Raw genomic sequence first — 10567 nt, forward strand, 5'->3', positions numbered from 1 at the left:
TTTCCATGATCCAGCAGATGTTGGCAATTTGATCTCTGGTTCCTCTGCCTTTTCTAAAACCACCTTGAACATCAGAGAGTTCACGGTTCACGTATTGCTGAAGCCTGGCTTGGAGAATTTTGAGCATTACTTTACTAGTGTGTGAGATGAGTGCAATTGTGCGGTAGTTTGAGCATTCTTTGGCATTGTCTTTCTTTGGGATTGGAATGAAAACTGACCTTTTCCAGTCCTGTGGCCACTGCTGAGTGTTCCAAATTTGCTGGCATATTGACTGCAGCACTTTCACAGCATCATCTTTCAGGATTTGAAACAGCTCAACTGGAATTCCATCACCTCCACTAGCTTTGTTCATAGTGATGCTTTCTAAGGCCCACTTGACTTCACATTCCAAGATGTCTGGCTCTAGATTAGTGATCACATCATCATGATTATCTGGGTCGTGAAGATCTTTTTTGTACACTTCTTCCGTGTATTCTTGCCACCTCTTCGTACTATCTTCTGCTTCTGTTAGGTCCATACCATTTCTGTCCTTTATCGAGCCCATCTTTGCATGAAATGTTCCCTTGGTATCTCTAATTTTCTTGAAGAGATCTCTAGTCTTTCCCATTCTGTTGTTTTCCTCTATTTCTTTGCATTGATCGCTGAAGAAGGCTTTCTTATTTCTTCTTGCTATTCTTTGGAACTCTGCATTCAGATGCTTATATCTTTCCTTTTCTCCTTTGCTTTTCTCCTCTCTTCTTTTCACAGCTATTTGTAAGACCTCCCCAGACAGCCATTTTGCTTTTTTGCATTTCTTTTCCATGGGGATGGTCTTGATCCCTGTCTCCTGTACAATGTCACGAACCTCATTCCATAGTTCATCAGGCACTCTATCTATCAGATCTAGGCCCTTAAATCTATTTCTCACTTCCACTGTATAATCATAAGGGATTTGATTTAGGTCATACCTGAATGGTCTAGCAGTTTTCCCTACTTTCTTCAATATAAGTCTGAATTTGGCAATAAGGAGTTCATGATCTGAGTCACAGTCAGCTCCTGGTCTTGTTTTTGTTGACTGTATAGAGCTTCTCCATCTTTGGCTGCAAAGAATATAATCAGTCTGATTTTGGTGTTGACCATCTGGTGATATCCGTGTGTAGAGTCTTCTCTTGTGTTGTTGGAAGAGTATGTTTGCTATGACCAGTGCATTTTCTTGGCAAAACTCTATTAGTCTTTGCCCTGCTTCATCTGCATTCCAAGGCCAAATTTTGTTACTCCAGGTATTTCTTGACTTCCTACTTTTGCATTCCAGTCCCCTATAAAGAAAAGGACATCTTTTTTGGGTGTCAGTTCTAAAAGGTCTTGTAGGTCTTCATAAAACCATTCAACTTCAGTTTTTTCAGCGTTACTGGTTGGGGCATAGACTTGGATTACCATGATATTGAATGGTTTGCCTTGGAAACGAAAAGAGATCATTCTGTCGTTTTTGAGATTGCATCCAAGTGCTGCATTTGGGGCTTTTTTGTTGACCATGATGGCTACTCCATTTCTTCTGAGGGATTCCTGCCCGCAGTAGTAGATATAATGGTCATCTGAGTTAAATTCACCCATTCCAGTCCATTTTAGTTCGCCGATTCCTAGAATGTCGACGTTCACCCTTGCCATCTCTTGTTTGACCACTTCCAATTTGCCTTGATTCATGGACCTGACATTCCAGGTTCCTATGCAATATTGCTCTTTATAGCATTGTATCTTTCTTCTATCACCAGTCACATCCACAGCTGGGTATTGTTTTTGCTTTGGCTCCATCCCTTCGTTCTTTCTGGAGTTATTTCTCCACTGTAGCATATTGGGCACCTAATGACCTGGGGAGTTCCTCTTTCGGTATCCTATCATTTTGCCTTTTTATACTGTTCATGGGGTTCTCAAGGCAAGAATACTGAAGTGGCTTGCCATTCCCTTCTCCAGTGGACCACATTCTGTCAGACCTCTCCACCATGACCCGCCCGTCTTGGGTTGCCCCGCGGGCATGGCTTGGTTTCATTGAGTTAGACGAGGCTGTGGTCCTAGTGTGATTAGATTAACTAGTTTTCTGTGAGTATGGTTTCAGTGTGTCTGCCCTCTGATGCCCTCTTGCAACACCTACCATCTTACTTGGGTTTCTCTTACCTTGGGCGTGGGGTATCTCTTCACGGCTGTTCCAGCAAAGCACAGCCGCTGTTCCTTACCTTGGACGAGGGGTATCTCCTTACCACCACCGTTCCTGACCTTCAATGTGGGATAGCTCCTCTAGGAAAGACCTTTATCACCCCTCAAACCTTGTTAGGCATAAGAGAATTCATACTTTAGAGAAACCGTATCAGTGTAAAGAATGTTGGAAGGCCTTTAGTCACGTTGAAAGCCTTAGAATGCATCACAGAATTCACACTGGTGAGAAACCCCATCAATGTAAAGAGTGTGAGTAGTGGACATCAACTAATTATACAATGTAGATTTCATACTGGAGAGAAACCCTATGAATGTAAGGCATGTGGGAAGCCTTTAGTGTGTATACTCGACCTCAGAGTATTCACAGTGGTGAGAGAGCTTTCAGTTCAGTTCAGTTCAGTCACTCAGTCGTGTCCGACTCTTTGCAACCCCATGAATCGCAGCACGCCAGGCCTCCCTGTCCATCACCAACTCCCGGAGTTCACTCAGACTCACGTCCGTCGAGTCTGTGATGCCATCCAGCCATCTCATCCTCTGTCATCCCCGTCTCCTGCCCCTAATCCCTCCCAGCATCAGAGTATTTTCCAATAAGTCAGCTCTTCGCATGAGGTGGCCAAAGTACTGGAGTTTCAGCTTCAGCATCATTCCCTCTGAGGGAGCTTTAGAATGTAACAAATGTGGGAAATCATTTAGGCTTAGTTCAAGCCTTAAAGTGTATCAGAAAATTCATACTGGAGAGAAACATTATGAATGTAAGGACTGTGGGAAAGCATATATATGCAGTAGAGAATGTATAGTAAGTCATTGTATTTAAAACACTGAGAAAAATTTTGAATGAAAAGAACATGGGAAAGCTTTTAGATATGGTTCAATTCTTAAGGCGTTAAATAATTTATACTGGTGAGAAGCCTTCAGAATGTAAATAATGTTTCAGATTTTTTAGTTACGACCCAAATGTTCAAATTCAGAAATTTACAGTTTATGTTTTTGTAACTCAGAAGGCCTTTACTAGCATTTCTCTATTTATGGATTACCAGAATATTTATAATGGAGAAAAATTCAGAGAATGCAGAAATGACCTTGCTTTGTATGCTGTTTATAAAAGCTCTATAGCCCTAGTCAATTCTTGTTACATTTGGAAAAACTAATGCCAAAGAAAATCCTTGTTGACCTAACAAATCTGAAAAAAAAAATCCTGATTGCCATTTGATTTTTAGAACCTGCGTGCAAAAATCTATCCCTGTGGGAGTCTTTTGTAAGTGATCGTAATAGTACCTATATTATAGTGCTGTTATTGGAGTATAAAGAACATAGAAAGCTATCATTTAAGATAATAATATTTATTCAGTAAGGGTGTGGTGTGTGTGTGTTTTTAGTTGCTAAGTCATGTCTGACTCTTGTGACCTCATGGACTGTAGCCCACCAGGCTTCTCTGTCCTTGGGATTTCCCAAGTAAGAATACTGAAGCAGGTTGCCTTTTCCTTCTCCAGGGGATCTTCTCTACCCAGGGATCAAGTATCTTGCATTGACAGGCAGGTTGTGTACCACTGAGCGACCTGGAAACTTATAAGAAGCAATCAATACAACTAAAATTATTACAGTTTATTGATTATTAACCAAAATGATACTCTAATAAAAGTTTGGGTTTTTTTCTGTGAAAAGTAATGAATATATATAAAAATATATTTTAATAATTTAGAAATGTAACAGTAATCTTGAAACTGTTTAACTTTAAATTTTTTCTTTAAAAATGTTAACATCAAATAAATGTTGGTGAATCTGGCCAAGAAAAATTATAAATGTTACATTATAGCATTGTTAGTAAGAAAGGGGATTTAGCCATAAATATGGAAGAAAAAAGAATCAAAGGAAAACAACTCTTTTTTAAAAGGCAGCACTATGGCACATAGTCAGGTAAGACTTAAAGAAGGAAATTATTTCTAACAGTCTTTCTAGCTCATTGCTGTATGGATTACATAATTATAACAAATCTATTAGAATAATAGGTCCTAAAAGTCAAAAGCTAAATGAAGTTTCCTTAGAAATTGAGCACAGAAAATCCAAATATATTACCTGCCAACTAAAACTGAGAATCTACCAAAAGAATTATGTAATTAAAAATCATTTATCTAGAATATTCAAAACTTCACTATTCTTATTTGATTTTAAATCTTGAATGATCCAATTTGAAGCAATTGATCTAATACTTTCTATTTATTTGTTTAATTATTGTGGTTCTGCTATACAGCAAAGTGAATCAGCTCTGTGTGTACATGTATCCCCTCCCTCTTGGGCCTCTGTTTCACCCCCACCACCCATCACACCCGTCTAGACCATCACAGATTACTGAGCTGAGCTCCCTGTGCTGCACTGCAGATTTCCACTAAGCTATCTGTTTTACACATGGTAGTGTGTTTATGTCTCCAGTCTGGTACTTTCTAATGTTAAAGGTTAGCAAATGATTGCCCTGTGGGCCAGCCACCTGTTTTCTAAAGTTTTATTGGAACACAGCCGTATTCATTCACTTACATATTATCTAAAGCTGTAACAGAAAATGTATACCCCATAAGCCTAAAATATTTACTCTTGACCTTTAAGAACAAGTTTCCTGATCTGTGATCTAGATTCATTAGTTTTTCTAATATTAATACTAAAAGGAACGTCTCTTCCACCCTCTCAACACACCTACCTGACCATTTTTAAAATCAGGATACCTACTTTCAAACACTTCCAACCAGATAAATGTCAGAAATGAGTCATTTGAAATACCTTTCACTTTTTTTTTCGGGCAATGTCAAAGAAGTGCCAGCAGCAAATCATATTGGTTTTGATAAAATATTGTGTATTTTTGCATAGTTGGTATTCAACCGTATGAAAGAATTGTTATCTGTCAAATAAGAATGATTCATGGAAATTACAAGTTATGCATTGTCAGCCCACCATCTATGATGTCAGTGTGATTGTCCCTTATAACCTATACGTCTCTAACCACTTGTTGCAGTTGGGGAATCCACTATCCTATTCAGTTGTTCACCATCTGATGGTTAACATCATTGTCCCATACATGTTTTGTTGTTGTTCAGTCACTCAGTAGTGTCTGACTCTTTGCGACCCCATGGACTGCATCACACCAGACTTCCCTGTTCTTCACCATCTCCATGTTTAGGTTTTAGAATTAAATATAATACAAGACAGAATAACTTGAGTTCTGTAATAGAATAAGCCTGCAATAGGTCAGCATGGTATTTCTCCAAGTTACTATATACATAGTATATAATACATCTATTATTATATATTGTTGTTGTTAAGTCACTTAGTCACTTCCAACTCTTTGCGACCCCATGAACTGTAGCACTCCAGGCTTTCCTGTCCTTCCTTACCCCTCGAATTTTGCTCAGACTCATGTTCATTGAGTCAATGATGCCATCCAACTATCATTCTCTGTTGCCCCTTTCTCCTCCTGCCCTCAATCTTTCCCAGCATCAGGGTCTTTTCCAGTGAATCAGCTCTTCGCACCAGGTGGCCAAAGGACTGGAGCTTCAGCTTCAGCATCAGTCCTTCCAATGAATATTCAGGATTTATTTCCTTTAGGATTGACTGGTTTGATCTTGCAGTCCAAGGGACTCTCAAGGGTCTTCTCCAGTACTACAATTCAAAAGCATTAATTCTTCAGCAGTCAGCCTTCTTTATGGTCCCAACTGTCACATACATTGGAGAAGGAAATGATGCCCACTCCAGTATTCTTGCCTAGAGAATCCCGTGGACAGAGGAACCTGGTGGGCTGCTGTCCATAGGGTTGCACAGAGTCGGACATGAGTGAAGTGACTTAGCATGCATGCATGCATGCATTGGAGGAGGATATGGCAACCCACTCCAGTATTCTTGCCTGGAGAATCTCAGGGAAAGAGGAGCCTGGTGGGGTGCTGTCTATGGGGTTGCACAGAGTCAGACACGACTGAAGCGACTTAGCAGCAGCAGCAGCTCACATACATACATGACTACTAGAAAAACCATGTCTTTGGCTAGACAGACCTTTGTCAGCAAAATGATGTCTCTGCTTTGTAATATGCTGTCTAGGTTGGTTATAAATTTTCTTCCACGAAGCAAATGTCTTTTAATTCCATGGCTGCAGTCACTGCCTGCAGTGATTTTGGAGCCTGAGAGAATAAAGTCTGTCAGTATTTTCATTGTTTCCCCATCTATTTGCCATGAAGTGATGAAACCAGATGCCATCATCTTAGTTTTTTGAATGCTGAGTTTTAAGTCAGCTTTTTCACTCTCCTCTTTCACCTTTATCAATAGGCTCTTTAATTCCTCTACCAAACATTTAAAGAGGAAGTAACACAAATCCTTCCCAAATTCTTCAAAAATAGAAAAGGAGAGAACACTTCCACACTCATTTTATGAAGCCAGTGTTTCGATACCAAAACCAGACAAAGACATTACAAGAAAAGAAAATTACAGGTCAGTATCCTTGATGGTCATATATGTAAAAATCCTCTACAAAATATTAACAAACTGGAAGTATACACCATGATCAAGTGAGATTTATTCCAGGAACAAGAGGATGGTTCAACATCCAGAAATCAATTGATGTGATATACCACATTAACAACATAAAAAATAAAAATCATATGATCATCTCAGTAGATGCATAAGAAAAGCATTTGACAAAATTCGACATCTATTTATGATAAAAACAATGTGGGTATAGATGAGACATAGCTCAACATGATAGAGGATATGTATCAGAAGCCTGCAGCTAACATTGTACTCAATGATGAGAGACTGAAAGCTTTTCCTGTTAAGATCAAAACAAGACAAGGATGCCTACTCCCACCACTTTTATTAAATAGAGTACTGGGAGTCTTAGCCAGAGCAATTAAGCAGGAAAAAGTAATAAAATGTGAGAAGTTGGAAGAGAAGTAAAACTGTGCCTCTTTGTAGATGGTAAGGCATTATATAAGACACCACCAAAAAAACAAAAAAAGAATTGATAAATGAATTCAGTAAAGTTAAAAGATGCGAAATCAATATCCAGAAATCTTGGACTCCCAGACCTCTCCCATGATATCTGACTCCTGCTCCAGGGTCTCTTCCCAAAGCTCCCAAGATTCTGATCGCCTGGGCTTCCAAACTTTTGCTTAGATTCTGTCATATTCCAGAGAACTCTGATAATTCTTACACCCAAGATTTTCTCCTGAGCCTCTAAGCATCTTCATGCTCTGGCATCTTCTTTGCTCTTGCTGGCCCTCTCCTTGAGCTCTGTCCCTTTTCTCAAGGTACCTCCAATCTCTCTTGAGGTTTCAGGCCCCTCATCTAGCCTACAATTCCTTTCCTGTGCTCCCAGTATGCTAAAATGGGCATAGGGAGGATCTCATTTGAACCTCATAATGAGCCCCATTTTTGCACATGATAAAACTGAGGATTAGAGAAATGAAATCATTGACTTGAGATTACATTTTAAATTGAAAGGCAGGGATTCAAATCCTAGTTTGAATCTAGAACCTACATTTTTATCCCCACACTATATCTCATTAAAAATAGCTATCCATTAGAAGAAAAGGACTGAATTCCTGGAACTGAATTAAGCGTTTCACTTAGGTAGACATTATTGTCACCATTTTACTTTGAGAAAACCAAAAACTAAGATTAAAGAACTAATAAATGGCAAAGCAAGGGCTAGAATTCTTCTGAATTCAAATGGATACACAGCCATTATTTCACTCTTTATCCCTGTGATGTACATGAGAACACTGAATCAGAAATGTTGAAGAACTTAAGAACAAAGTTTAGACTTTGGTAAAGAATCTGCCTGCCAATGCAGGAGACACAGGTTCGATCCCTGGTCTGGGAAGATCCCATGTGCTGTGGAGCAACTAAGCCACAACTACTGAGTCCTGCTGCAAATACTGAAAGCAGCGTGCCAAAAACCCGTGCTCCACAGAAAGAGAAGCCCACATATCAAAACTAGAGAGTAGCCCCCACTCGCTGCAACTTGCGAAAACCCACGTGCAGCAATGAAGACCCAGAACATCCATAAATCTTTTAAAAACAACATTTATAAAGGGACAAAACTGTGGGTCTTCTTTCCTTCCTCTCATATTAACACTAAATAAAAGTCCACCTGTACCAGACACTCCCTCCAAGATCTCTTGAGGAAAGGAAATTACAACCAAAGAATTTGAGTGAAGGACAGGCTTTCCTGTCAAAAAGTGATCAAACACTGGCCCCTGCCCTCCAAGGGATGTATCCCACTGAATGGAAAACTGGTCCCTCTTCAGTTCAGTTGCTCAGTTGTGTCCAACTCTTTGTGACCTCATGGACTGCAGCACGCCAGCCCTCCCTGTCCATCACCAACTCCTGGAGTTTACTCAAACTCATCTCTATGGAGTCAGTGATGCCATCCAACCATCTCATCCTCTGCCATCCCCTTCTCCTCCTGTCTTCAATATTTCCCAGCTTCAGGGTCTTTTCCAATTAGTTAGTTCTTCACATCAGGTGGCCAAAGTTTGGAGTTCCAGCGTCAGCGTCAGTCCTTCCAATAAATATTCCTTTAGGATGGACTGATTTCCTTTAGGATGGACTGGATGGATCTCCTCGCGGTCCAAGGGACTCTCAAGAGTCTTCTCCAATACCACAGTCCAAAAACATCAATTCTTTGGCGCTCAGCTTTCTTTATAGTCCACCTCTCACATCTATACATGACTACTGGAAAAACCATAGCTTTGACTAGACGGACCTTTCTTGACAAAGTAATGTCTCTGCTTTTTAATATGCTATCTAGGTTGGTCATAGTTTTTCTTTCAAGGAGCAAGCATCTTTTAATTTCACGATTGCACTCACCATCTGTGGTGGTTTTGGAGCCCAAGAAAAGAAAATCTCTTGCTGTTTCCACTGTTTTGCCATCTATTTCCCATGAAGGGATGGGACCAGATGCCATCATCTTAGTTTTTTGAATGTTGAGTTTTAAGTCAACTTTTCACTCTCCTCTTTCACTTTCATCAAGAGGCTCTTTAGTTCTTCACTTTCTGCCATAAGACTGGTGTCATCTGCATATCTGAGGTTATTGATATTTTCCCCAGCAGTCTTGATTCCAGCTTGTGCTTCATCCAGCTCAGCATTTCTCATGATGTACTCTGCATATAAGTTAAATAAGCAGGGTGACAATATACAGCCTTGACATACTCCTTTCCTGATTCAGAACCATTTTGTTGTTCCATGTCCAGTTCTAACTGTTGTTTCTTGACCTGTATACAGATTTCCCGGGAGGCAGGTAAGGTGGTCTGGTATTCCCATCTCTTGTAGAGTTTCCCACAGTTTGTTGTGATCCACACAGTCAAAGGCTTTGGCATAGTCAATAAAGCAGAAGTAGATTTTTTCTGGAACTCTCTTGCTTTTTTGATGATCTAGCAGATGTTGGCAATTTGATCTCTGGTTCTTCTGTCTTTTCTAAATCCAGCTTGAACATCTGGAAGTTCATGGTTCACATACTGTTGAAGCCTGGCTTGGAGAATTTGAAGCATTACTTTGCTAGCATGTGAGAGGAGTACAATTGTGCGGTAGTTTGAGCATTCTTTGGCATTGCCTTTCTTTGGGGTTGGAATGAAAACTGACCTTTTCCAGTCCTGTGGCCACTGCTAACTTTTCCAAATTTGCAGGCATATTGAGTGCAGCACTTTAACAGCATCATCATTTAGGATTTGAAATAGCTCAGCTGGAATTCCATCACTTCCACTAGCTTTGTTCATAATGATGGTTCCTAAGGCCCTCTTGACTTCACATTGCAGGATGTCTGGCTCTAGGTGAGTGATCACACCATCGTGATTATCTGGGTTGTGAGATCTTTTTTGTACAGATCTGTGTATTCTTGTCACCTCTTCTTAATATCTCCTGCTTCTGTTAGGTCCATACCATTTCTGTCCTTTATTGTGCCCATCTTTACATGAAAAGTTCCCTTGGTATCTCTAATTTTCTTGAAGAGATCTCTAATCTTTCCCATTCAGTTGTTTTCCTGTATTTCTTTGCATTGATCACTGAGCAAGGCTTTCTTATCTCTCCTTGCTATTCTTTGGAACTCTGCAATCAAATGGGTATATCTTTCCTAAAGGTGTTGTTTTTGTTTTTGTTTTCTTTTCCTGTCTACTTTTTAGGGGATTCTAAGCGTGGGGAGGAACAGAAATAAGCCAAAGTATTTGTTAGATTTTATTTTCTTGGGTTTCAAAATCATTGTGGACAGTGACTGCAGCCATGCAATTAAAAGATGCTCCTTGGAAGGAAAGCTATGACAAACCTAGACACCATATTAAAAAGCAAAGACATAACTTTGCTGACAAAGTTCCATATGGTCAAAGCTATGGTTTTTCCAGTAGTCATGAAT

General features: G+C 39.8%; 1 protein-coding gene across 1 annotated transcript in view; it reads left to right on the plus strand.

The window, feature by feature from the left end:
* The window catches only part of LOC128063942 (zinc finger protein 607-like), a 56197-nt gene extending 45825 nt beyond the window's left edge, over positions 1–10372 (plus strand). Inside the window, exon 7 of the mRNA XM_052656772.1 lies at positions 10341–10372. Within this exon, the coding sequence (XP_052512732.1) occupies positions 10341–10372 (32 nt within the window). The remainder of the gene's footprint in view (positions 1–10340) is intronic.
* The last annotated feature ends 195 nt before the right edge of the window (positions 10373–10567 follow it).

This window comes from Budorcas taxicolor, chromosome 18 (assembly GCF_023091745.1).
Source record: "Budorcas taxicolor isolate Tak-1 chromosome 18, Takin1.1, whole genome shotgun sequence".
NCBI lineage: Eukaryota > Metazoa > Chordata > Mammalia > Artiodactyla > Bovidae > Budorcas > Budorcas taxicolor.